Source organism: Eurytemora carolleeae, unplaced genomic scaffold (assembly GCF_000591075.1).
Source record: "Eurytemora carolleeae unplaced genomic scaffold, Eaff_2.0 scaffold324, whole genome shotgun sequence".
Classification (NCBI taxonomy): domain Eukaryota; kingdom Metazoa; phylum Arthropoda; class Copepoda; order Calanoida; family Temoridae; genus Eurytemora; species Eurytemora carolleeae.
Window position 1 is genome coordinate 254,906 of NW_019396266.1, and position 25,285 is coordinate 280,190.

The 25,285-nt window shown below is 29.4% G+C and overlaps 1 protein-coding gene and 1 long non-coding RNA gene across 2 annotated transcripts; both read left to right on the forward strand.

The window, feature by feature from the left end:
* Positions 1–133: 133 nt before the first annotated feature.
* Positions 134–16,331, forward strand: LOC111699709 (uncharacterized F-box/LRR-repeat protein C02F5.7). The gene is made up of 17 exons (XM_023470436.1): positions 134–167; positions 4,609–4,664; positions 4,909–4,966; positions 6,182–6,277; positions 6,920–7,012; positions 7,277–7,318; positions 8,849–8,937; positions 9,776–9,862; positions 10,397–10,440; positions 10,537–10,566; positions 10,951–11,007; positions 11,079–11,127; positions 11,229–11,278; positions 13,632–13,710; positions 14,728–14,786; positions 15,324–15,364; positions 16,090–16,331. Exons 2-17 carry the CDS (start codon positions 4,614–4,616, stop codon positions 16,155–16,157), a joined length of 993 nt encoding a protein of 330 aa, XP_023326204.1. The 5' UTR covers positions 134–167; positions 4,609–4,613; the 3' UTR covers positions 16,158–16,331.
* Positions 16,332–19,731: 3,400 nt separating this feature from the next.
* LOC111699703 (uncharacterized) lies at positions 19,732–23,819 on the forward strand. The gene is made up of 3 exons (XR_002764800.1): positions 19,732–19,912; positions 20,519–20,599; positions 23,742–23,819. It is a non-coding gene; the product is annotated as an uncharacterized LOC111699703 (long non-coding RNA).
* The last annotated feature ends 1,466 nt before the right edge of the window (positions 23,820–25,285 follow it).

Sequence of the window (25,285 nt, forward strand, 5' to 3'; positions counted from 1 at the left end):
GGTATAGGCGAGGGAGGGACGATGAGAAGAGGGGGGAGGGAGTGGAAGGATGGGCGAGGCCGGTTACTGAGCTGAGCGGAGTGTATCCAGGTATAGTTCAGCTACAGTATTGTCCTAGGTTAGAGAAGTAGAACAGCTGTGTTATATCTGATCGAACACTGTACTATGTACGTACATTTTACACAACTATATAGTGTAGAGTGTAAGCTGATACGACCGTACAGCCTACAAATGTACATTGCACAGTATAGTTTGTACATAAAAAGTGAAAAAGTGTATATTTGTGTTGTATATATTTACTAAAATTACAATTAAACCACATTTTTAACGCTTTCTTTAAGAACTTAGTTAAAATTCCACTGTAATATTATTAAATATCTTAAAAACAAAATGTAAGCTGTAGTTATACCTAATTTTTAGGTTAAAGTCCTGTTTTCTACAGGATTTTTAGGTTAAAGTCCTGTTTTCTACAGGATTTTTAAGTTAAAGTCCTGTTTTCTACAGGATTTTCCAAAAAACATGGAAATTGAGTGATGAGTCAGAGATCGTCAGTTTAAATGAAGTTTGATTAAGTTAAATGATTAAGTTAAATGATTAAGTTAAATAATTGAGTTAAAAAATTAAGTTAAATGATGATCCATATTACATATTGGGATTCAAAGCTTCAATTCGTAGATTGCTTTGTCTGCTTGAGTTCAGATTTGTTTGTTTATGTTTTGATTATAAAATGCTAAACCAACTACAATATATAATTTACATTTCAGGGCGGTTTATAGATTTTGTGTGAAAAATCGGAATAATAAAACAGGATTTTACCAAAAAATAGACATAACTCTAGCAGGACCAGACATTCTTATATAATGTGTTTTAAAATTGTGACTCCAAATCAGCCGTCATTTGACATTACTAAGCTTTCAGCATTTTAACCCCAATTACATATAAAATTGAAATTATGATATTTTCTGTGAAAATTTATCTGCTTTTGCAAATATTAACTGATAAATTGATGGTTTCATAATTGATTTTATTATTATAAAGATTTATTCACACACAAAGATATAAATACATATATATATAAATGGTGCAGTTAAAATTTGTTTAAATAATTTTTTTTGAAAATACAGGTTTCCAAAAGAAAAGAGAAAAAATATGCAAAATTATGCACAAATAGAAAACATTGATTTTTAAATATAAATAAATTATAAATATAATAATCTATCGTAAAAGAAAAATCAGTATTCTTGCACAGCGGCCATGATCAAGCTCATGATCAATGATTATTGATTATAATGGAAAAGACACTATTGTGTGTGTTGAGTTCTTGATATTTTACTACAGATAGTTTTGGGCGGATTAAAAACAAACTAGGTAATGGAACAAAAATATTGGTTTCTGAAATATGAATAAAACCGGGTTTTCGATCATTGGTTTATGATACAGGCACAGACTAGTTATACACAGACTGCTCATAAGCTTTCACTGGATAGGCTAAGCAGGCCTATAGCTGTCCAAGCACAACATGCTACATTACCACGAAAGGTTTTTGACTGCCATCTAACGGCCTCTTATTGAATATAAAACCGATTCAAGGGGTATGTTGTACAATTTTTGAAAAAATACTCTAACTTTTTAATTTAAAACATAAAATTTATGAATTTAGTCTATTTTTGAAGGTTTTGTAATTCGTATCCAAAGGATCTTTAAATATCCCTGAATACAGAAGTGTGTTTATTGGTCGTGTACTTCAGTTGTACACAATGGAACCTTCTGTGGAAAATATCGCATATTCTAACTTTTAATAGATCTCTGTACAGTGTACACCCTATCTTATTTCTGGTTACGGACCATGCGAGTACTGTACGTACCAGGCGAGTACTGTACGGACCAGGCAAGTACTGTACGGACCAGGCGAGTACTGTACGGACCAGGCGAGTACTGTACGGACCAGGCGAGTACTGTACACAACTTAAGTCGTGGATTCCTAAAGAGATCAATTCCTTAATTCAATAGCGTTTAAAAAACAAAGTTAGACCTCATACTTAATTACTACAAAAGTACGTAAAGCAAAACATAAATTAAAAATCAATACTTGAAGGTTAGATAATATAGGCTCTCTGACCTGGACCTGGAATTACCGTGCTATGATTTAAACCGGAAATATATTTCAAATTAATCACACTCAGCCTGATTTATTTTTAATGATTTATAGGGTTTTTAGATAGTTTCTATATCCATCTATATGCAATACAATAAACTGTACGTACACGTACAGGGTGTCCCACATAAAATTAGACCGCGTCAATGGGTCTAAATTACGATTTGGGGGACAAATCAGAAAATTTAAGAAGAATGAATCATTTTGAAAAATTTAATAAGTCTAATAGAAATTTTTTTTGCAGAAAATGCTAGATTTTTTTAGTATAATGTGCGTATTTAGGTGTTAAAGATTGGAGATAATCTAATATGATATGGGACGCTCTGTATCTAATATCTATCTATCTATATATCTATATTGAATAAGAAGTTTGAGTGTTAACTAACTCTGAACTGCATCCTGTCAAGTCTATGCTTGAAATCTATGCAAATTAAAGATCTGCAAGTTGAAAAATCAAACATTTAGATTTAAATTGGATGGAATTGTCACATTTTCATTCCAGGGGGGGGGGGTCTAACATGTACAATTCTAGAGTTGACTTAATATTGAAAGAAAATACTTTAATTCTTGAAGATTTTAGCTTGTAATATTCATCTAAACTGATATGGGGATTCGACATGAATTAATATGTTAACATTTCAGGGGAAATAGATTCAAATAGAAAGTGAGAGAGAAGGAAAGGATAAATGAAAGAGAAGGGAAGGATTAATGAAAGAAAGAGTAGGGAAGGATTAAATAAAGAGAAGGGAAAGATAAATAAATGAAAGAGTGGGGAAAGATTAATGAAAGAGTAGGGAAAGATAAATGAAAGAGAAGGATAGGATTAAAGGGAGTGTTCGCGAAAAATGAAAGTGGCTATAGGCCTAATGCGATAAAAAAGCGCTTTTGATCGCTACTAATCTTACTTCTATCTGTTGCGTCTATAAGGAGAAAATTGTTAAAACCGACTTATACCGAAGAACGTAACGTCAATACAAATGCAGAAAGTTGCAACTCGGATCGTAAAAAAATCAATTTAATTAACCAAACAAATCATTCAGTTATTACAACCGATAATCATCCATAATTTTTCGACGCATTCGTATTTAGTTGATATTTCATATTTTTTTCTATTTTTGATAGTTACTGTTATTCCTATTTCGAGGATTTTTAATAATGAAGACGACATTTTCATATTTTCCAGGAATGTTCGAAAATCCAGCGCCAGAGAAATATCTTTAAAAAAACGAAATCAAAAATATTATAAAATATCAACTATATACAAATGTGGCGAAGATAATCGATGACTATAGGTTGTAATATCTGAATGATTTGTTTGAAATTAAATTGATTTTTTACGGTCTAAGTCGTGTGTTGCAATTTTCTCAATTTGTATGGACGCTAAGTTATTCGGTATGAGACGTCATTAACAATTTTCTCCTCATAGACGCAACAGATAGAAGTAAGATTAGTAGCGATCAAAAGCGCTTTTTTATCGCATTAAGCCTATACCCCCTTTCATTTTTCGCGAACACTCCCTTTAAAGAAAGCGAAGGCCGGGAGGGATAAAAGAAAGAGAAGAGTAGGACAAAAGAGAGAAAAGGAAAGGATAAAAGAAACAGAAGACAAGGATGAAATAAATAGAAGAGAAGAGTAGGATAAAAAGAAAGACAAAGGAAGGATAAATGAAAGCAAATAAAAGGCTAAATAAAAGAAAAGAGAAGGATAAAATAAATGGAAGGGAGGGATAAAAGAAAGAGAAGAGTAGGATAAAAAGAAAAACAAGGGAAGGATAAATGAAAGCAAATAAAAGGCAAAATAAAAGAAAAGAGAAGGATAAAATAAATAGAAGGGAAGGTTAAAAGAAACATAAGAGAAGGATAAAAGAAAGAGAAGGGAAATGTAAAAGAAAGAGAAGAAAAGGCCAATTAAAAGAAAATAAAAGGATAAATAAATAGAAGGGAAGGATTAAACAAAGAGAAGGGACAAATTAAAGAAAGGGGAGAAAAGAATCAAAGAAAGATATGGGAAGGATAAAAGAAAGAAAAGAGTAGGATTAAAGAAAAATAAGTGAATGATAAAAGTAAGAGAAGGGAGTTATTAATGAAAGAGAAGGTAAGTTAAAAAAAAGACGAGGAGAATAAAAGTAATAAAAGAGAAGAATATATGTGAAATTAATTCAAATCTCAATATATCAAAAATTTAATTTGTTTACTATCAGAGCCGGCGAAAATACGACTTGGGTCTAAGCTGTCGTAGGGCCTTATTATGGCTTGAACTTTCAGATTCAAGCTGGCTATTTACATATAAACGCAGAGATGCGTCAACATTTATCTCAAAGGATTTTGTCCTATGTATTACTAATAGTGTACAAACGTGAATTATTAAATTGCATATTTGTATAGAATTTTAAAAGCAAAAGATGCGTAAACATTATTTCAGCAAATTCTAGAATTAGACTAGGTTTATTTTAGTGAAAATGGGAGCACCTTTGAAGAATCCCTCCTGCATAGCAGACCTTCCAGATAAGGTAATATTTTTTAAAATAATATTTTTTTAATTTTTGTATGTCAAGCTAAGAATACGTTAATAGAATCAAGAAGTTTAAAGTGAAGCTGGTTGTTTTAATCCATATCATTTGACGATATTTTTTTTCATTTTGATGCTAAAATACGTTTGGAAAGCGTTAGTCGAACTGGAAAATATCCTACTTTCATGCAAATAAATGTCGTATTCGTGTTTTTAAATTGTTATATATTACTTGGATTTTTTAGGTTTTGCTGAGAGTTTTTTCATTTTTGAGCCACAGGGATATGATGAAATACTCAATAGGTAAACTAATTAATTATTCAATAGATAAACTAATTAATTACTCAATAGGTAAACTAATTATTTACTCAATAGGTAAACCAATTAATTACTCAATAGGTAAACTAGTTAATTACTCAATAGGTAAACTAATTAATTACTCAATAGGTAAACTAATTAATTACTCAATAGGTAAACTAATTAATTATTCAATAGGTAAACCAATTAATTACTCAATAGGTAAACTAGTTAGTTACTCAATAGGTAAACTAATTAATTACTCAATAGGTAAACTAATTAATTACTCAACAGGTAAACTAATTAATTACTCAATAGGTAAACTAATTAATTACTCAATAGACATACTAATTAAATACTCAATAGGTAAACTAATTAATTACTCAATAGGTAAACTAATTAATTACTCAATAGGTAAATTAATTAATTACTCAATAGGTAAGCTAATTAATTACTCAATAGGTAAACTAATTAATTACTCAATAGGTAAACTAATTAATTACTCAATAGGTAAACTAATTAATTACTCTATAGGTAAACTAATTAATTACTCGTCTCAAACTCTAATTTTTAAATGTCTCAGCCTTTTTATATCAATGTAAACCTTAGTTCGTATACCTTTAATATTTTAAACAATAAGATCATAAAGGTTTATACTATAAGGTTACAAAGTTATAAATGGTATCGGAATGAGAGTTTGAATCGGGTAATAAAGTACTTTAAAATTGCCCAATAGCGAAAGTATTTAAAAAAATGCGTCACTTTCTGCATTTAATAACTTATGTAAAACTTATAAATGGAAGCACTGCAAACTAGATAGACATTGTCTATATGAATCTTATTCTCATCCCAAAGGGGACAAGAGAATCCCAGTACAGTACGAATTTACGGAGCGGGCCAGTACAAAGAAATTGAGTCTTTGTCACAAACTATGATTTTCTAATCTCTATATCTTTGTAATCCAATGCCGTAGAACTTAGATATGTCAAACTATGAATTCTGTTAGATGAAAAATCTAAGTTTGAAATATCAAAGTTTTACACCATCAGGTGGAAAAAAATGTAAGTATTAGAAAATCAGAGTTTGTTACAAAGACTCAATTCCTTTAGAAAGCGTATATTCCCGGCCGAATACCTGGATTGGAGTGATTTACAAAACTAATGTAATCTCAATATTCAGAAATTAAGATTATTTTTTAACATATTTTTTGTTGTTTTTTAGTTTGTAAAAAATGGAAGATGATTGCACAAGATTCAAGACTTTGGGGGTTCGTTTCCCTTCGACCAGAAATATCAGGACTCTCTGTTCAAAATCAAGGTTGAAAAATAGTATTTACATGTATCTATGCATATTCTATCGAGGATTAAGGTTCAACAGACGTCTACAAAATCGAATTTTCAAGATTGAGACCACTTCAAAAATCTCCATTAATAGGCGGCGTGTGAGATTAAATGTTAAATCTGTTTCCAACTTAAGCGAGTAAATTGGCATAATTAAATTTCGTATTTCGTATTTTGATCTAACATCAAAAATAGCCTGTTTAGAAGCAGTATGAACCAGGTCAGCTATTATACTCCTGGTGTTGGCCTGAACTAGCATACCCGAATAATCGACCTGTCGTTCTTAATGGTAGATCTAGGGCCCAGGAGTGTCTTGCTGTAAATATAGTGTTTAGCAATATTTAAACAAGATTGTAAATCTTCAATATCCAATATCAAACCCTCCTGTAGACATCTATACAGATTATTTACGTTGATATGTTCATAAAGTTGATATCTACCACATTGCATACCTAGATGGTTGATAAAGTTGATATCTAACAGATTATAAATCTATATATGTTGATATTATTGATATCTACCAGATTATATACCTAGATATGTTGATAAACTTTATATCTACCACATTATATACCTAGATATGTTGATAAAGTTGATATCTACCAGATTATATACCTAGATATGTTGATAAAGTTGATATCTACCAGATTCACCACAAATCTACGCTACCTAGAGCTACCATGTGATCTAATAACAAGAGAAGTTCTCCAAGGAATTGATATTTTTCTTTAAACGATCAATCTTTTATTTAACAAAAAACATATTAATCAACATATCCAACGATATAAACGTATTATTCAACTTAAAGCTTTTTTTTGCTTTTCTGAAAATCTTTAGTTTTGTTTTGATTTCGTTTAATAACCTTTCTGTAGATATAGAAAGAAAAAAACAGTCTCTTGTTTTAATTTCCTTTTTTATTTTGATTCCATTTTTTCTCTTTAGTTTGATTATGAGTTTAAAATAAAGATATCTTCAGAGCTGGCGAATAAATGTCCAAACCTGACCCATCTTCTTCTAGGTATGATACATTCTAGCATTCATCATTTTTATCTTTTTATAAATATTTTAAACCTGACCCATCTGCTTCTAGGTAGGATACACTCTAGCATTCATCATTTGTATCTTTTATAAATATTTTAAACCTGAGCCATCTTCTTCTAGGAAGGATTCATTCTAGCATTCATCATTTGTATCTTTTTATAAATATTTTAAACCTGACCCATCTTCTTCTAGTTAGGATTCATTCTAGCATTCATCATTTGTATCTTTTTATAAATATTTTAAATCTGACCCATCTTCTTCTAGTTAGGATTCATTCTAGCATTCATCATTTTTATCTTTTTATAAATATTTTAAATCTGACCCATCTTCTTCTAGGCAGGATACATTCTAGCATTCATCATTTTTATCTTTTTATAAATATTTTAAACCTGACCCATCTTCTTCTAGGCAGGATACATTCTAGCATTCATCATTTGTATCTTTTATAAATATTTTAAACCTGACCCATCTTCTTCAAGGCAGGATACATTCTAGCATGCATTATTTTTATCTTTTTATAAATATTTTAAACCTGACCCATCTTCTTCTAGGTAGGATACATTCTAGCATTCATTATTTGTATCTTTTTATAAATATTTCAAGGATTAAAAAAAACCCTAAAAAATAATGAACAGTCTGATTCTCCGGTGTACAATTCTTCACAAACTAAATTGAAAGGAATTGAGTCTTTGCCACAAACTAAAATTTTCTAATACCTATATCTCTACAACTAGATACTGTAAACATTTGATATTTCAAACTTAGATTATTTGATCCATCAGAATTCATGGTTCGAAATAACTTAGGTTGTAAAGATGTAGGGATTAATAAATCAGAGTTTGGGACAAAAACTCAATTCCTTTGTTATTCTATAGTTTACATATTTCAAAGTTTTTACCCTCTAAATACATAATTTATTATTTAACTCTAATATTTATGGAAATGTATATTTATGTTATTATGCATATTTAATTTAGATTTTTGTCTTTAATCTGAATTTAAGTCTGAGACATTTTCCTATTGTCCGTTTGTTTCCAATAAACGTCAAGACTGCTGAGCCGATCGGGCTCAAATTATTAGTCCAAAAGTTTTTGACCTTTGTTAAATTTTAAAATGCGCAAAAAAGTATTATTAAATCTTTGACATTTTTGTTATTGTTTTATATTGTACAAAGAGAAGATGCTCAAAGACAGAGACAGAATTAAAAGTTTAAGTAGAAGATGGTTAAAGCCTAGTATAGATATATATTATATATATTGGAAACTAGATGAAGTTCCACGTTTAAATCGAATTTTGAAAGAAAAAAATCGATTTCTGAAAAATAAAATATTTTGAAAAAAACTAAGTTTTAGCCTTTGATACTTCTGGGGTACTCAAGAGTTCCCTGAAAAAAAAATCAGCCAATTTGATCTAGCCGTTTGGCCAGCTATAGTTAACATACAAATACAGATATATATATTTTTATAAGAGCAAAGAGCTTAATTAAATAGATATGCTTTTTTTCTAGATTTTTCTCACGGCGCCCAGTTGGCAGATTTCTCAGAGCTTAATGCTTTCCCTACCAAGATTAAGTATCTTTGCCTTTGTTTAAGTGAGGTAACAAAAAATATTTATTTTAGTTTAATTGGTTGGATTCATTCAGATATAAATATATGATCACCTATCTCCATGTCAGGGTGTTTGTAATATGTATTTGATGTAATAGATATTCTAAACTAGAGTTTAATTGGTTGGATTCATTCAGTTTTAGATATATGATCACCTATCTCCACGTTGAGATGTTTGTATTTGATTTAATTGATATTTTAAACTAGAGTTAAGACTATATTTGCGCTGATAATATTATTTCAATTTGTCAATTTATCGTTATTTACTTTGCAATTGTTACAGGGTGTTATTACTTTGTGCTTGTGCCGATATATTTTTGTCATTGGCATTGACTTTGAAAACATCATTAAATTTGATAGTGTGATGGTTGACAATCTTTGTCAAACTTGTTTCTTTCTAGAATATTTTAAAGATTGTGTAAGTTCAGGTGACCATCCATGCAAAGATGGCAATGCCCGATATACAACTGTATCAAACAATAATCAGATCAAATGTGAATTAGATATCCAATTTTTGTATGTATTCAAACTGTTTTTGTTTTTATTTCTTGTTCTCTGCTAAAGTGACTTCCGCATTTCTAACTTATAAGAAAAAAGGAGAATTTGCAGAAATAAACACTTTTTGATTCAGATAAACCACGTTATCTTCCACATTCTTATCAAATGAAGGTTTCAAGGGTGCCGTTGTAAATCGGACATTGATAGCTTCGCATGGAGAGTCACTTAAAATTACGCGTTGAGTCCCTTTAACCGTTAATTTTTGCACATTCTTTTTTATTTGTTTTTAAAATAGAATTTAAAGAAAATACGAATCCATTTTTGTCTAGGTTATTTTTTTGGATAACTTTATGAAAAAGATTTACAACTTTATAAACGGGACAGAGATGTTACATCTTTATGGAACTTATGAACAGGTTGGATTATAACATATTCTTTGTACACCCTGCCATCCTCAACTGTTTTTCACAATTTAACGAACAATGAAATATAGACCTACACAAATCCAAAATGGTCATTACATTACATAAACATAATTTGCTTTTTAAAGGTTCGTTGGTTTGTTTTTATATTGTTTTCATATTGTTTAGCGACTAAAACGAAAAGCTAGAAATTTATCTGAAAAAAAATTATGTCATTTTGGTTTGGCAATTTTTTCAAAAAGCTCAAATCCGTACAGTTTGTGGTCCAGCAGATTAAGTTAATTCCTTTCTGAAATCTTTAAAGATTATTGAGAACTACGGAGCACCTGTTTTTTCACGATTCAAGGTTCAAATTACAAATTAGATACTATATGGAATGAATTGGATACATAATTCTGGCAATGTAGAGTAGTGCCATTTTGTTTCTTGACTTTTTTTACTCTTTAACTTTTGCATTTTTGAGACGAAAAAGGATTTAAAACAAATTTTTGCTTTAGCAAAAAAAAATCTATTTTTCTTGTCTGATAGGGAGAGGAGGAGGAGGGGGAGGTTTATGAGGTTCTAAACATCAGGAAATTATGGATTTTCTAATTTTTTAAATATTTTTTTTTACTTTTATTTTTTGAACAATTTACTTTTCTACTAATTTGAGAAAAAATCCACCTTAGGACACTGAAGCAAGCTACTCCTAACCTTAGGTAATATTTGTACCTTGTTTTTTTCCTTCGTTTTAGTATTTTTTGTTTCTATTATACGTATTGTATTTTATTTTGTATTTAATCTAATTAAATCTAATATATTAGGATATTAGGGCGCTGCGCGCTCATATTTTATTTCAGCATAATAAAAACATAATAAAAAAGTTGCTGATATACAATTTTTTGTGGATTTTCAAAATTTTACGAAAAACTAAAATTTTTTGAGACAACTTTTGTAAGTATGAGAATCTATAAACCTTCCCTGGGGTCATGTGAGGTGCCACACAAATTTGGGCCCGATCGGTTCAGCCGTTTTGACGTTTATTGTATACAAACTGACAGAAAAACAAGTAAAATATATACATAGAAGATTTTTTTATGTAGAGTTATAAATTTGTACGGAGTTAGCTTTGTGGATGATTCTCATATAGAAGCATTCAGGTAAAAGAACGTAAAATTAATATTGTAGATTAAACTTTTTTTTTACATAGTTTAAAAACTTTCTATTGTAGTTCTAATTGTATTCAGCTCAGTGTTTTGATAGTCAACTACTGCAGCAAGGTAGACATTTTATAGTGAAATTTTTAAAAATTTATGGTTTTCAGATATTAAGAAAAATGTTAATAAACTTGTTGCGAAGGTTTATTTAATCTAATATTAAGGTCCAGGGAGCAAGCCTCAAGATTCTAATCCAGCGTTGCAAATTTTTGAGGTGAAATTCAATAATTCAAATACTAATATTCAGTTAAACTTTGTAAATGTATTAAACTATAGTTTCAAAGGCGGTTTCCGCCCTGATTTATAGTAACAAGGTTCACATAGATTCAGCCTCCTTATAAACAGTCTCATCAATTTTTAAGACAGGGCTGACTTTGAAGTGTCGCAACGCCCTAAGCTTAAATTTTACCGCTCTAACCCACTTATGCTTTTCTGTAGCCCTTTACATGTAAATTTTAGCACTGTAAAGCACTTGTTGTTAGATGTGGTTTTTACGAAGTTATTGGCAAAATTCTCAACGATTTTTGTTTGAGAGCGTGAGACCATTAAATCGCAGTGGGTTGTTTTGTCTTGTTACTGGTTTATCTGCTCTGCAGGCCTTTCTTCTTTTTACACTTAAAATATTTTATCAATAAAAGAATTGTTTCACAAGTAGAATTTAATTAACATCATTGTACAGGGTGTCCCCTATCAATTCGGACTAATAAAGAGATCGTTTTCCATAAAAGACGATATTCTTTGGAGATGCGCTTACTAAGTTTTCAAAATATCTATCTATCTCATCTGGATTTCATTTGGTACAAAAGTACAAAGTTACTGTTTTAACAATGGCGGCCGAACTAAGATTTACCGTTGAACAAAGAACTTTTATAAACTACATGTTCATCAAATTTTCGCATGTTAAAGTGACGCAAAGGGTCCATGAAGGCCACGGATGAAAGTGTCCTGCTTGAGGGTCCCCATGTTTATGTTAAATAAATGTGACATGTTAATTATTGTCTGCTAGAGTTCTAAGCTACAAGTTTCAGAGTTTTATCTATAATGACGATGAATAAATTAATATCGTCGTCCAAAAAACGAGCCCGTTAATTAGTCCGATTTGATATGGGACACCCTGTATTAAAATTTTCTCGTGCAATTTTTTTAAATTTTATGTTTCTGACTGAGTTACCAAGAAAACAATTTAGCCGCAATTGGTTCTATATAGATACAAACTGGTAGACAAACAGACAAGCCAAATGTTTATTAGATACAAACTGGCAGACAAACAGAGAAGCCAAATGTTTATTAGATACAAACTGGCAGACAAACAGACAAGCCAAATGTTTATTGGATACAAACTGTCAGACAAACAGACAAGCCAAATGTTTATTAGATATAAACTGGCAAACAAACAGACAAGCCAAATGTTTATTAGATACAAACTGGCAAACAAACAGACAAGCCAAATGTTTATTAGATACAAACTGGCAGACAAACAGACAAGCCAAATGTATATTAGATACAAACTGTCAGACAAACAGACAAGCCAAATGTTTATTAGATACAAACTGGCAGACAAACAGACAAGCCAAATGTTTATTAGATACAAACTGGCAGACAAACAGACAAGCCAAATGTTTATTAGATACAAACTGACAGACAAACAGACAAGCCAAATGTTTATTAGATACAAACTGAAAGACAAACAGACAAGCCAAATGTTTTTTAGATACAAGCTGACAGACAGACAGGCAAGCCAAATGGTTATTAGATACAAACTGAAAGACAAACAGACAAGCCAAATGCTTTTTAGATACAAAATGACAGACAAACAGACAAGCCAAATGGTTATGTATATATCTACGGCAAATTAATATTTAGATGCTTCAATCTACAATAATCTAATATTTAGATGTTCGATGATGCAACCAATTAATATTTAGATGCTTGATGCTGCAAAAATCAATATTTAAATAATTGATGCTACAATAAACTAATATTTAGATGTTTGATGCTACGATAAACTAATATCTATAAATATGAATATACATCTATAGATGCAGCTTGATGCTACAATAAACCAATATTTAGATGTTTGATGCTACGATAAACTAATATCTATAAATATGAATATACATCTATAGATGCAGCTTGATGCTACAATAAACCAATATTTAGATGCTTGATGCTTCAACAAACAAATATGTAAATGCTTAATGCTACAATAAACCAATATTTAGATGTTTGATGCTTCAACAAACAAATATGTAAATGCTTGAGGCTAAAATGAACTGATATTTAGATGCTTAATGCTACAATAAACCAATATTTAGATGTTTGATGCTTCAACAAACAAATATGTAAATGCTTAATGCTACAATAAACCAATATTTAGATGCTTGATGCTTCAGCAAACAAATATGTAATTAAATGCTTGATGCTAAAATAAACTGATATTTAGATGCTTAATGCTACAATAAACCAATATTTAGATGCTTGATGCTTCAACAAACAAATATGTAAATGCTTGATGCTAAAATAAACTGATATTTAGATGCTTAATGCTACAATAAACCAATATTTAGATGCTTGATGCTTCAACAAACAAATCTATTGGCTGAGAATGTTATGGCTGTTGAGTGGGATAATGCCTCAAATCTACGGGTAAAAATAAAAGTTTATTTTTGATATATTGTAATTGTGAGATCACCATGTGCTCAGTAACATTAAACTTAACATAAGGAGAATTAAATCGGGACAAAGTATAATTCAGTGTAGTATAATTTTAGATCACCCGAAATTTATGTTGTAGCTCTTAATCTTCGAATTTTAACAATTTTAATTTTCGATCTTAAAGATCGTTTTGTCTTATCATTTGCAAAAAGCTGGAAAAACATTGATTTGTTTAAAAATTGGAAACCATATTGAACTTAAATGTGCATGCTCTACCGAAAAATTTTATCAGGATATTTCCCGTTACTCCTTTTAAACTGAAAAAAAACGCGTCATAGTTATAAAATGTACAAATAGTGATTAAAAATCAAACGACAAATCCTTGCAGCACCTTAAAGCCGGCCTGGTCATGAAAATTGTAAATTTTCATTGCTGACTGAATCTCTGTCATATATCTAAATATTTTCTGCATAGTTGAAACTCTGTTCACAAAATTGAAGAAAATTTGTAAATATTAATCAAATCATTCCGTCAACATTTATCATTAGCAACGGAGCAAAGGATTTTGAGAAAAATTGATTTATTAACACATTCATTCATAAATGTAGATATTTATAGAGTTATTCACAAATTTATCTCCTAATTTATTAACTATTCACAGATTTATTTTCACATTCATTCATAGATTTATTCATCGAGTTATTCACAGATATATCTGCTAATTTATTAACCATTCACAGATTTATCTTCACATTCATTCATAGATTTGTTTAAAGAGTTATTCATAGATTTATCTGCTCATTTATTAACTATTCACAGATTTATCTTCACATTCATGATTTATGTATAGATTTAGCTACTTATTTATCTACAGTTTACAGATGTTTTCACGGAATTATCTTACAAATTAAAAGCTGGAGAAATAAAATAGACCAATGTGAATTGGGTTTAGAATTCTTTAATTTAATAGTATTACTTGAAATTATGTTACAGTCCCTTTAATTCTAGGAACTTGATATAACTGCCACGGATCTGTCGAAGGACTGTTTAGTCGACCTACTTACCAGGGATAATTAGCTTACTCATTACATCTATAAATGATTCGAAAAGAAGTTTTATTTAGTGCTTATAATGTGTAATGTTATAAAGGTAATTTTGTTTTGCTAATTTGACAAAACTATGTTTGTGTGGTGTAATTTTATTTTTAAATGTCGCACATGATTTCTTATTGCACAGTACGGTCTCTGGCCGGACTAGGACTGGGCACGCTTAGACTTTTTTCAAACCGTTCGATCGATACCGGTTTGCTAAAATCGTTCAAAACACCAATTTTTCAGAAATCTGTTCATTCTCAGCTAATCCTATAAAAAAGCGGAAAAATTAGAAACAATATTCAAACAAATCAAAATTATTTTCCATTCTTTTGTTCATGAACGATTATCTTTGTTCACTAACGATTTAAAAATTTACATTTGTTGCCGTTCGTTAAGGAAACGCTGCCCAGCCCTAGGCCGGACCGGTACAAAATTACTTAACTAGGCAGTAGGCCCACTAGAGGGCCCCGGCTTCCAAGATTAGAATGATAAGCTTCTATATTAAAACAGGGTCCCCCAGCTGGAATGGTTATCTGCTGGTCAGCTCGACGGTATTTAATTAATTGATTATTTGATTAATTCATTTGTTTGATTTTTATATAACTATAAATCAAATGATGTTTTTTCATTTAATTTATAAAGTTTATTTAACAGCTTTAAAAAATTCGAAATTGAAATGGATAGTCTAGGGAACATACTGTATACTCTACTGCATATAATTTGTGAACAGTTACATGATTTGTACACTTTGAACTTCCTTTCAGGCTGAAAGGGACTGACAAAATTCATACCAATGGATTGTTTAAATTCCACTCTAATATATATTCTATTCTCTATTCTCAACTAAACAATTTAGATTTATCTTTAAAAACTAGAATTATTTTTTTAAATCCTTTTCGAGCATTTGCGGAATTGACAAAATTGACTTTGAAAAATGTTTCTAAATTAAACCGAAATTTTCCTTTTTGTATCCGTAAAGGGAGAGTAAGCGTAAGTTTAAGCGACCCTCCAAACAAAGATAGAAATTTCGTATTCACAACGGTACCCTGGACAGCCTTGTCTAATCAAGTATGAATTAGAACTCCATTTTAAGTTTTGAAAACTTTTATTTTCCTTCCTGGTTTTTCTGGAAAAGTGAACTGCTTTTCTTTTTGAACAGATTAAAGTGTCAAGGGTACCGATGTAAATCGGACATTACCATCTTTGCTTGTAAAGTTACGCTTACAGTTCCTTTAATGTGAATATTAAATATTACATTAATATTTACTATAATGAGGTATGAGTGATTATGTCCTGACCAAGTGGATGGAATCAGGTGAATTATTTTTAAAACAAATAATGTAGAAGTTATGAGCCTTTCGAAAACAAAATTGGATAATTTTACCATTCAGGGAGGTTCGCGCCCCTCATCTTGTAACAATATAGTGTTTAAATGTTACTAATTGTATGACTAAAACTGTCCAAATTTTTTTTCAGCTTTTCCAAAATAAAGATTTTATTTAATTTTATGTATTTGAAGTTTTAGATTTTTTTTTTGTGTAGAATAACAGGTATAATAAATATCAATCAGGTAATGTATTTTACCAAAGCAGTAATCAGATCAAGATTTTAGACAATTTTTTATCGAGTATGGCAGCTAAAACTACTTAGAAGTCCAATTTTAGAATATCTTTAAGTTTAAGTTTTGAATATTAAAATTGGTTAAAACTTAAAGGAGTTTTACAAAATTCAGCGATTGTAGAAATGATTAAAAATAGTTAAAATTAAACGCTAATAAAACATTTAAATATTTAGACTTAACTGTGTCAGAATTTTCCAATTATAAAACTGTGTGGAGAATAGTAAAACGTTAGTTGAAAGACTGGCAATCTGAAGTTGGATCAAAATAAATTTATAAAAGGATTTTTATATGATATTTTCAGAAATGTAAAAAAATGTAAAGTCAAAAATGTATAGCCGAAAATGAAAAGTTTATCAACTTAAAGTAGATAAAGATAAATATCTCCAAATTATAGATTAAATTAGCAAAGTTATTCAAAACTTAGAGTTTATGAAATGGTCAGAGTCCTATCTTAGAGTAATGATATTTCCAATTCAAAATAAATATTAAAATCAAGGAAGAAGGTAAAACAAAAGTAAATATATGTGGGGATTATAAAACAAAATCCGTAATTTCACTCTAGTTCAATTTAGATTATGTAATCTCAATTAGACAAAATGGAGTATTTTCTAGTTAAATATTACTCCTAGTTACGCTGGTTAATTTGATCAGAACGGTATATTTATGTTACGTTCTATATTTTATAACTTTTATCAGCGTATAGTTTTATAGCTTATAGCTTATAGCTGATATATCTGTTTCACAGAATTTCCTGATATAGTTCTATTGGTGAACATGATTCAGCTTTAGCTGATTTATAGCGTATAGCTGATATATCTGTTTCACAGAATTTCCTGATATAGTTCTATTGGTGAACATGATTCAGCTTTAGCTGATTTATAGCGTATAGCTGATATATCTGTTTTACAGAATTTTCTTATATAGTTCTATACTGAGAACATTATCAGCGTATGTTACATATTTGTAGATAACGTTTATTTACGATAACTAAAAACAAAAACTGTTAACTATCAGGAGCTCGATCGCTGTAGATTATCCATCCTCGCTCTCTCGGTCCAAAAAAAAATATAAATATTACTTAACTCAACTAGAGGTTCGTGTTCCCTCTGCCTATTAATTAGGCTGGACTAAATACCTTACTATTAATTGCAATTTAACTAAATCCTAACTTAACTAGTTACNTTTGTAGATAGGATTTTATTAACTATTACAAAAATCAATAAATATCAACTTTAACTACCAGGAGCTCGTTCTCTGTAGGTTATCAATTCTCGTTCTCTCGGTCTAAAACATTATAAATACTACCTAACTTAACAAGAGGTTCCTGTTCCCTCTGCCTATTAATTAGGCTGGACTAAATACCTTACTATTAATTTTACTTTAACTAAATCCTACCTTAACTAGTTACTTAGCTCAAATAGAGGTGCGTGTTCCCTCTGCCTATTAATTAGGCTGGACTAAATACTTAACTATTAAATACAATGTTAACTAAATCCTAACTTAACTAGTTACTTAGCTCAAATAGAGGTACGTGTTCCCTCTGCCTATTAATTAAAGTAGAAAAGCGAAATGTACAAAATTTAAAATGTAATAAATGTATAAGGAACTTCTAATTAAATGTTTTAAGTGACTTCCAACACTTAAGTTCCCAAACAATTTCAGAGTAAAAAGTAAATTATTGATAATTCAATGTGATATCATTCAATCTATAAAGAACCTCCATGTATAAAATTTATAAGTAGAATACTTATTGATTTTACAGATGGAAGCGCAAGTATAAATGATCTCCCATTGCATATTATCTGAAAGTAAAATATAAGTTTAAAATTTAGGTTAGTTATTACTACGCCGGATGATATGGAAGTGAAGCTAAAAAGGCCTTACAAGGCCCGATGAAAACTTGGTACCGCGCCCCGCTCGTCTACCGCTCCTACGCGCTCTTTTTGCGCTTAAGCTCGTACCGGCCTCATGCTCGTACCAAAAAGTTTATAGTTTTAAAGGGACTATTCCTGACAATTTGGATGAATCATCCAAATTGCTGTACTCGAAGAATTAGGATGGTTTAGCCAGCCTCAGAGATCATCATTTTTTGGGCTAAAAATTAGTACCCCTATATAATATAAAAAAATCAAACCATGTCGTGCTTGATCTCTTACATAGTCTTAAACATTCGAACAATGTTAAGACATTCACATATGGTCAATAATTTATTTTATTGAAAAAAAAAAAACATTGATTTCATATGCCTGGATTAATTTGAATTTCTCTGAATTTCCCAAAAAAAAACTTGACCCAAAATTTATACCTGGTTTAGTTAGACAAAATACTTTCACTTTTGAGTCGATTGCAATAGAAATAAAACTTAAAGTTTTGGTTAAAATTGGATCTTATTACAGATCTAACAAATATTTCAGTATCGATAATTCATCAAATCACATTGAACAATTTTTAACGAGTTATTAACTTTCTTAAAAAGTTGCAATCACAATTGCAAATTCTCTTTTTCTCGGACGCTATGTGGCATCAAAATGTAAAAACTTGAATACTCTTACAGGCTCTACAAACGCAATAAATATAGAATTAGAAAAAAACTTGTTGGTACACGAATAATAAACTTATTATTAACTTTGAGAAAACTAATGCATTTCTATTTTCAAATTCTTTTTTTCTATTTTCTCTAAATGTGCCAAACGACGGTCCTGATATTTTCTTTAAACGCATGAAAGAAACTGATTCAGTTAGATTCTTGGGAATATGGCTGGATACTAAATTGAACTTTAATGACTATTTTAAAAAGATATACAAGCGAATTACTTTTTTACTCAACGCTATGAAAATAATTAAAAATTTCTTAATGCGTTGACATCAGGGAACAGGAATAAAGGGAAAGGAAATGGCGCTGGTCCGGCAAGAGAAAGCCAGTCCCACTGCTTTCCAGACCAGTACAGTAAACTGACACACACTCTTCTGGTACAGACACACAACATGACTACAGTCAAGGAAATTGTAGAACAATGTCGTCGATTATAATTAAATTTGAATAACGAGTAGTTTATTGTAAACTTTAATAAAATTAAAAATAACGCTTAAAATCTGATTTGATTTTACGTTTTGAGCCATGTAAAAGTTTCTTGTGTACACGAGATATGACTTTTTCTAGTAAATATGAAGGAATACATAATCTTAGGTTACCATTATGTAATGTTTTATATAGCGAATTATCAATAATTATGAATGATTTTATTTTTTTAAATGAACATTTTTCATATATATATCCAAAAAAATTATCTCCTTTATAATTTATTTCATAATTTTCTTGATTCCGGCAATCAAAAAATAAAAAATCTTTAATCAATCTCCGGCGTCCCTCTGGGTTAACAATGTCAAACTGAATACTCATATAACGTATACTTTGTTTTTTTAGATTCTGGTTTGGATTAATCTGGCCTGATTTCTTTGTCCTGGTGCTACATACTTGGTACATATCTTTTTTATTATTTATTTTCTTAAAAGTTGAAATATCATTTTTTTTATTTTTATTAATGTTCGGATTATTAATCAATCTATTAATATAATTCTTTCCCTGGGCTAGAGTATCCGAATTATCTAACCCAGTCTGCCATTTTTTTATAATCACAGTTATGTTCAAAATGATATCCGTTGTGACATATTTTACAGTTTGAATCATTGAAGAATTCGAAATATTCGCAGTTGAACTCATGATGACCATAGTGTTTATCTAAATTACATTTTCTACAAAATTTGTATTTATAAGGGTTGTAATCTTCCCTACAATTTTTCCCCGGTCTATATCTGGGATAATCTTCTCTTATTTCTGCAGTGTGGTCCCTTGAAAAATGTCCCGTGTTGTGACCATCCCTAGTCCTATATTTGTTTGCTCCCGACATCGAAATATCAGGGTGCGTTGTAAAATCTGGTGACATTCTTCTGTTAGTCTTTCTACTTCTATTGTCTACATCATAAGTATCCTCATGAAATGATCTGTATCTGTCATTAGTCCCTCTGTTACCTCGGGTGTCATGAACATTTTCGTATGTATCTTTATCATAATTATAATATTTAGGTCTGTGCATTGAATTCGGTGGATGTGCACCTTGAAAGAAACTGTATATGTGGTTCTCATCTTCTTCCGACTTACTGACAGGTACTATATTGATGTTATTTAAACTAACATTAAACAAAGTATCTTCTTGTACAGTATTTAAATTTCTACCGTACTTAAGTATTTTTGTAGGTTTACTTGATTCATTCATTTCTAACTTAATACAACTTTCTTTGTAATAGTCATAAGAATAATATTCATTAAGTTCCTTTTTACGTTTAATTTCGTTACTAACTTCTATAGACAGGGAGTCATTAACAAAACTGGTAAGTGCTATAAAAAAATAGTTTTCACGTATCCTTTTCTGTTTTTCATCCGGAAAAAGTTTTCTTATATAACTTTCTGCTTCTGCTAAAACTAACTGAAGAGGTGTATTTATCTGTCTTTCAAGAGAACGTAATGCGTTCCATAAAATACTAGACTTATAAATTGGTTTTACGCTCTTAATTAAGCTATTTGCGATCTCATCAATTGTCATATCTTCATATAGGTCTTGATTCAGATTTCCCAGTCTTAATAACCCCATTAAGCCAATTTTTCCATCATTACATGTATACCCTGAGCTTTTAGCAAGTGCCTTAAACTCATTCATTACGCTTTCCCAGTTTATGATCTTTTTTTCATTATCCAAGTATGAAATTAATTTCTGGATTTGACCTTGAATCCCAAAGGAAAATGAATTTGGGATTGTGTACCCTATCCTAGGGGTATTTGTATCGGATATCTTTACATATTTGGTGTTCAAATTACCTCTTTTATACTCTATAGTTCCTTCTTCCCATGCCTTAGAAATGTAAATGATATTATTATTCCCAAATGATTTGATGTATTCATCCACAAGCAAATTAAATTTATTTAAATCTTCTAAAATAGATTCTAGGCTAAATGTTTTTATGTCGAATTTAAATTTGGTAACTTTATCAATATTTTGTGTTTTTAAAAGTTTAGATTTGATATCTTGTATCTTGTCTGCGATATTTGTTTGGGTTCCTTGTTGATCAGAGCTCAAAGTCGTTTTTAAAAGAAGTTCATCAATTTCCCCTTGATTTTCAGGGTTAGATGCATGTTTAAGAATAGACAGCTCTAAAAGCGCTTTTATTTTCTCTAAATCCTTAACCGAGTTATCTATTTTGACGTCCTTCAACGACAGTGATTTTCACAGTCGTTTACGTTTTCTCAAAAATAAATTAATAATCGTACATTAAACAATTTATCCGACTGATCCCAATAGTCTTTCACAAATATCGTTAACACGAAACCAAATTCTTATATTGTTTATTTTATATATACGATATAAAATATTTAATCGATGGTTGTCTCCAAACGATATACGATAACGATGCGTAAATAATCACTATCTTATTCTATAAAATAAAAATCTTTTTTTTTATATGTGTTTTTATACTGTTTTTTTCTTTTTATTTTATTTTATGGTATTTTCTTCTAAATTCTAGGTTTAAGTTTTTTTTCCCCCTCAACATTAATATTAAATAGTCACTCAGCAATAATCTTTATTATTATCAGAAATTGCTTTGTCCTCCTGTCTCCAATACAGCGGATAGAGTTATATCATCATATCATATCATATATGTCCTCTTTTGTATTCAAAGTTAAGAATATAAATTACTTCCTTCACTTATATTTAAATAAAAATATAAATTTATAAAAATTTCTTTGAACGTATTTTTATAAATATCTAGAAGTGGTTAGCCCAAAGATATTAAACGTTTAAATCAATATAAATGTCCTCCTTTCCAAACTAAACTTTCACTCTTCATTTAACCCAAATTTCTTTATCAAAATTCAGAAAACACAATTTTGCAAATGTGTTAATAGTTCAATGTGAATTATTACCTTTTCGAAATTATAAAATCAAATGGTTTTATTCCAGCAGCCACTTTTATTGCCAGTTTCAGATATTTGACATTTTATCATGAAATAGAATACGTATATATTCATTTAACCGTATTTACATTCACATTGTATGGTAATAATTGTTAAAATTCATTCACATTTAATCACTATAATATTTAACAATATAAAACCCTCATATTCACTAGATACCATGTAGAATATAAGTTGTGTACTTTCGTAAGTTGTATATGCAAAATTACTCAACTGAGAACTGGTTTAATAACCCTGCTAGCAACTGTGCAAAACCTGGTTATGCCCTGAAGCAAAACCCATTATTTTCATAACAATAGACAACCTTTGCACAGATATATATATATATATTTTATACAACTAATGCGTTTTTTCTGTACAACTATTTTATAAAACTAACTTGCAGATATATTTATAAGACTGATGCGTGTTTGTACAATGCTATATTTTTTTATGTATTATTTGTTTTTATGGAGTATACGTATATCTTATATCTAAAATACGATATATTTTTTTGTATTTTTGTATTTTTAATTTACAATATGTTTATCTTATTTTCATTCAGTATTATTTAAGCAGATGATATCATAGATTATAGAAGGAAATCTAATATATGTATATATATATTCCCATTCTGTCTATATTCGTCCTTCTTCCTCCTGTATGTCAACTTTCCTCAATATTCTATAATCCTCATACTAAAATACATAGATATGAGTCCGTTGTCTTACAATCTTACTCCCTTCCTTTAATATTTATTCCAATTCTTCTTCCTCTACTGCTACAAAAACCAATATTTTATTGAAATATATATATTTTATTCATTAAGAGGATTCGAATACATGAGCTAATTCATCTTGGAATGATTGTTTATTAATATGATCGGTTAAAGTTCAAACCTTATATGCTGAATATCCCAGTGATAGATGATCAGTAAATCTGCAAATATTTCAATAAAATTTTAAACCAAAGTTAGATATAATTAGAAATATAAATTTGCAACTTGTATTCTTTTTCCCAAGTTGTAGTCTATAATATAAATTTGCAACTTGTGTTCTTTTTCCCAAGTTGTAGTCTAGTGCATGACCGGATTGTAGTCTAGACAATATAACCGGGTTAACGTCCTTGTTAAAACCTCAGATTACCATCAGGCAATTTAAAATTTGCACACCGTCACGCAGCTTGGTTATAGCGCAGTTTGCAAAATCCAAATGGTTCGTACTTTTTGTATTACAGAACAACAGTATTAATATATATATACTTTTATATATATATATCCAAATAATATTTTTATTTTCAGGTGCCTCGGCTCTAATTTATGGATAGAGAATTCAAGAATATGTAATATCGTAGTTTATAATAAAGATGAATCAATTTATTTAAAGATATAGGATGTTCAAGATATAAGATTTAATTTTGTTCTTGATGCTTTTTAACAACTTTTCAATATTGGATCATAAAACGTTTTAATATTTTAAAAGATCAATTGAAATGGATCAACAATGTAAAAGTTTCAATTTCCAGTTTGTTTCAGACAAGTAAAACATAGCTCTTTATAAAACTCACAGTTTTTCCAAAATACAAATGCTTATTTTATTTTATGTATTTAAGGGTTTAAGTATTTTATGAAGACTAACAGGTATTATAGGTATTAATAATGAAATCACGTAATATAGTTTCCAAAAGCAGTAATTTAATCAAAATTTTAAAAGAATCTTTTACTGAAAATCTCAATCAAATGGCAACCAACTTAGACACTATTTTGAATTTTGAATATTAGAATTAGTTAAAACTTAAAGAAGTTTTGTAAAATCCAGAGACTGCAGAAAATGATTGAAAATAGTCAAATTTCAATTTATTTAAAAATTATTTATAATTGCGAATTAAAGTTTAGATTTCAGTGTTATATTCAAAGATCAGAAATTTAAGATATTTAAATGATATTTTAAGAGTTTCCTTTTTAGCAAATTATTCTCCGCAAGATAATTAAGGTTTACTTATCCAAAATGTATTTTAGAGTTTTAAATTTAGACTAAAAAATATTAATTCTTTAAAAAATTAATTTTCGAAAAGTATAGAAAGCAATATTTTATGTCAATCAATGGAAATCTAAGTTTTTAATCTAAAATTGTAGAAAACGGAGAAAATTTACGGAGGAAAAACGTTAATGAGACCTTTAAAAATATAAACTTAAATTTTAAAACAGATTTAAGATTTTGCGGAGAATATTAAGACGTAAGTCGAAATAATAGAGATTGGCTAATCTGAAAAAATAAATTTATAAAAGGATTTTATATGATATTTTCCGAAATGTAAAGCTTAAAAATGTAAAGTTTAGAAATGTAAAGTTTAAAAATGTAAAGTTTAGAAATGTAAAGTTTAGAAATGTATAACTGAATATGAAAAGTTTCAACTTGAAAAGTAGATTTAGATAAAGATAAATATCTCAGAAATTATAGAGTAGACTAGCAAAGTTATCCAAGACTTAGAGTTTATGAAATGGCTAGAGTCCGATTTTAGAGTAGTAAAATATCAAAATGTAAATAAATATGAAAATCCAGAAAGAAGGTAAATCAAAAGTAAATATATGTGGAGAATGTAACTAGAGTCCAATTTTAGAGTATAAATACTGAATCGCAACTAGATAAAATAGATGTAAAATTGCTTAGAAATCAAGAAAGAAAGGAGAGTAAATCAGAGTATGCAGAAATCGGAAAAAACAAAGTAATAATCCAAAAATTAAAGAGTATTCTCAAGTTTTTATAAAATTGAATAAAAGATAAAATATATGAGAAATCTACGGTTTATTTATTCAGGTTTAAGGTTTATGTTTAATATTCAGAG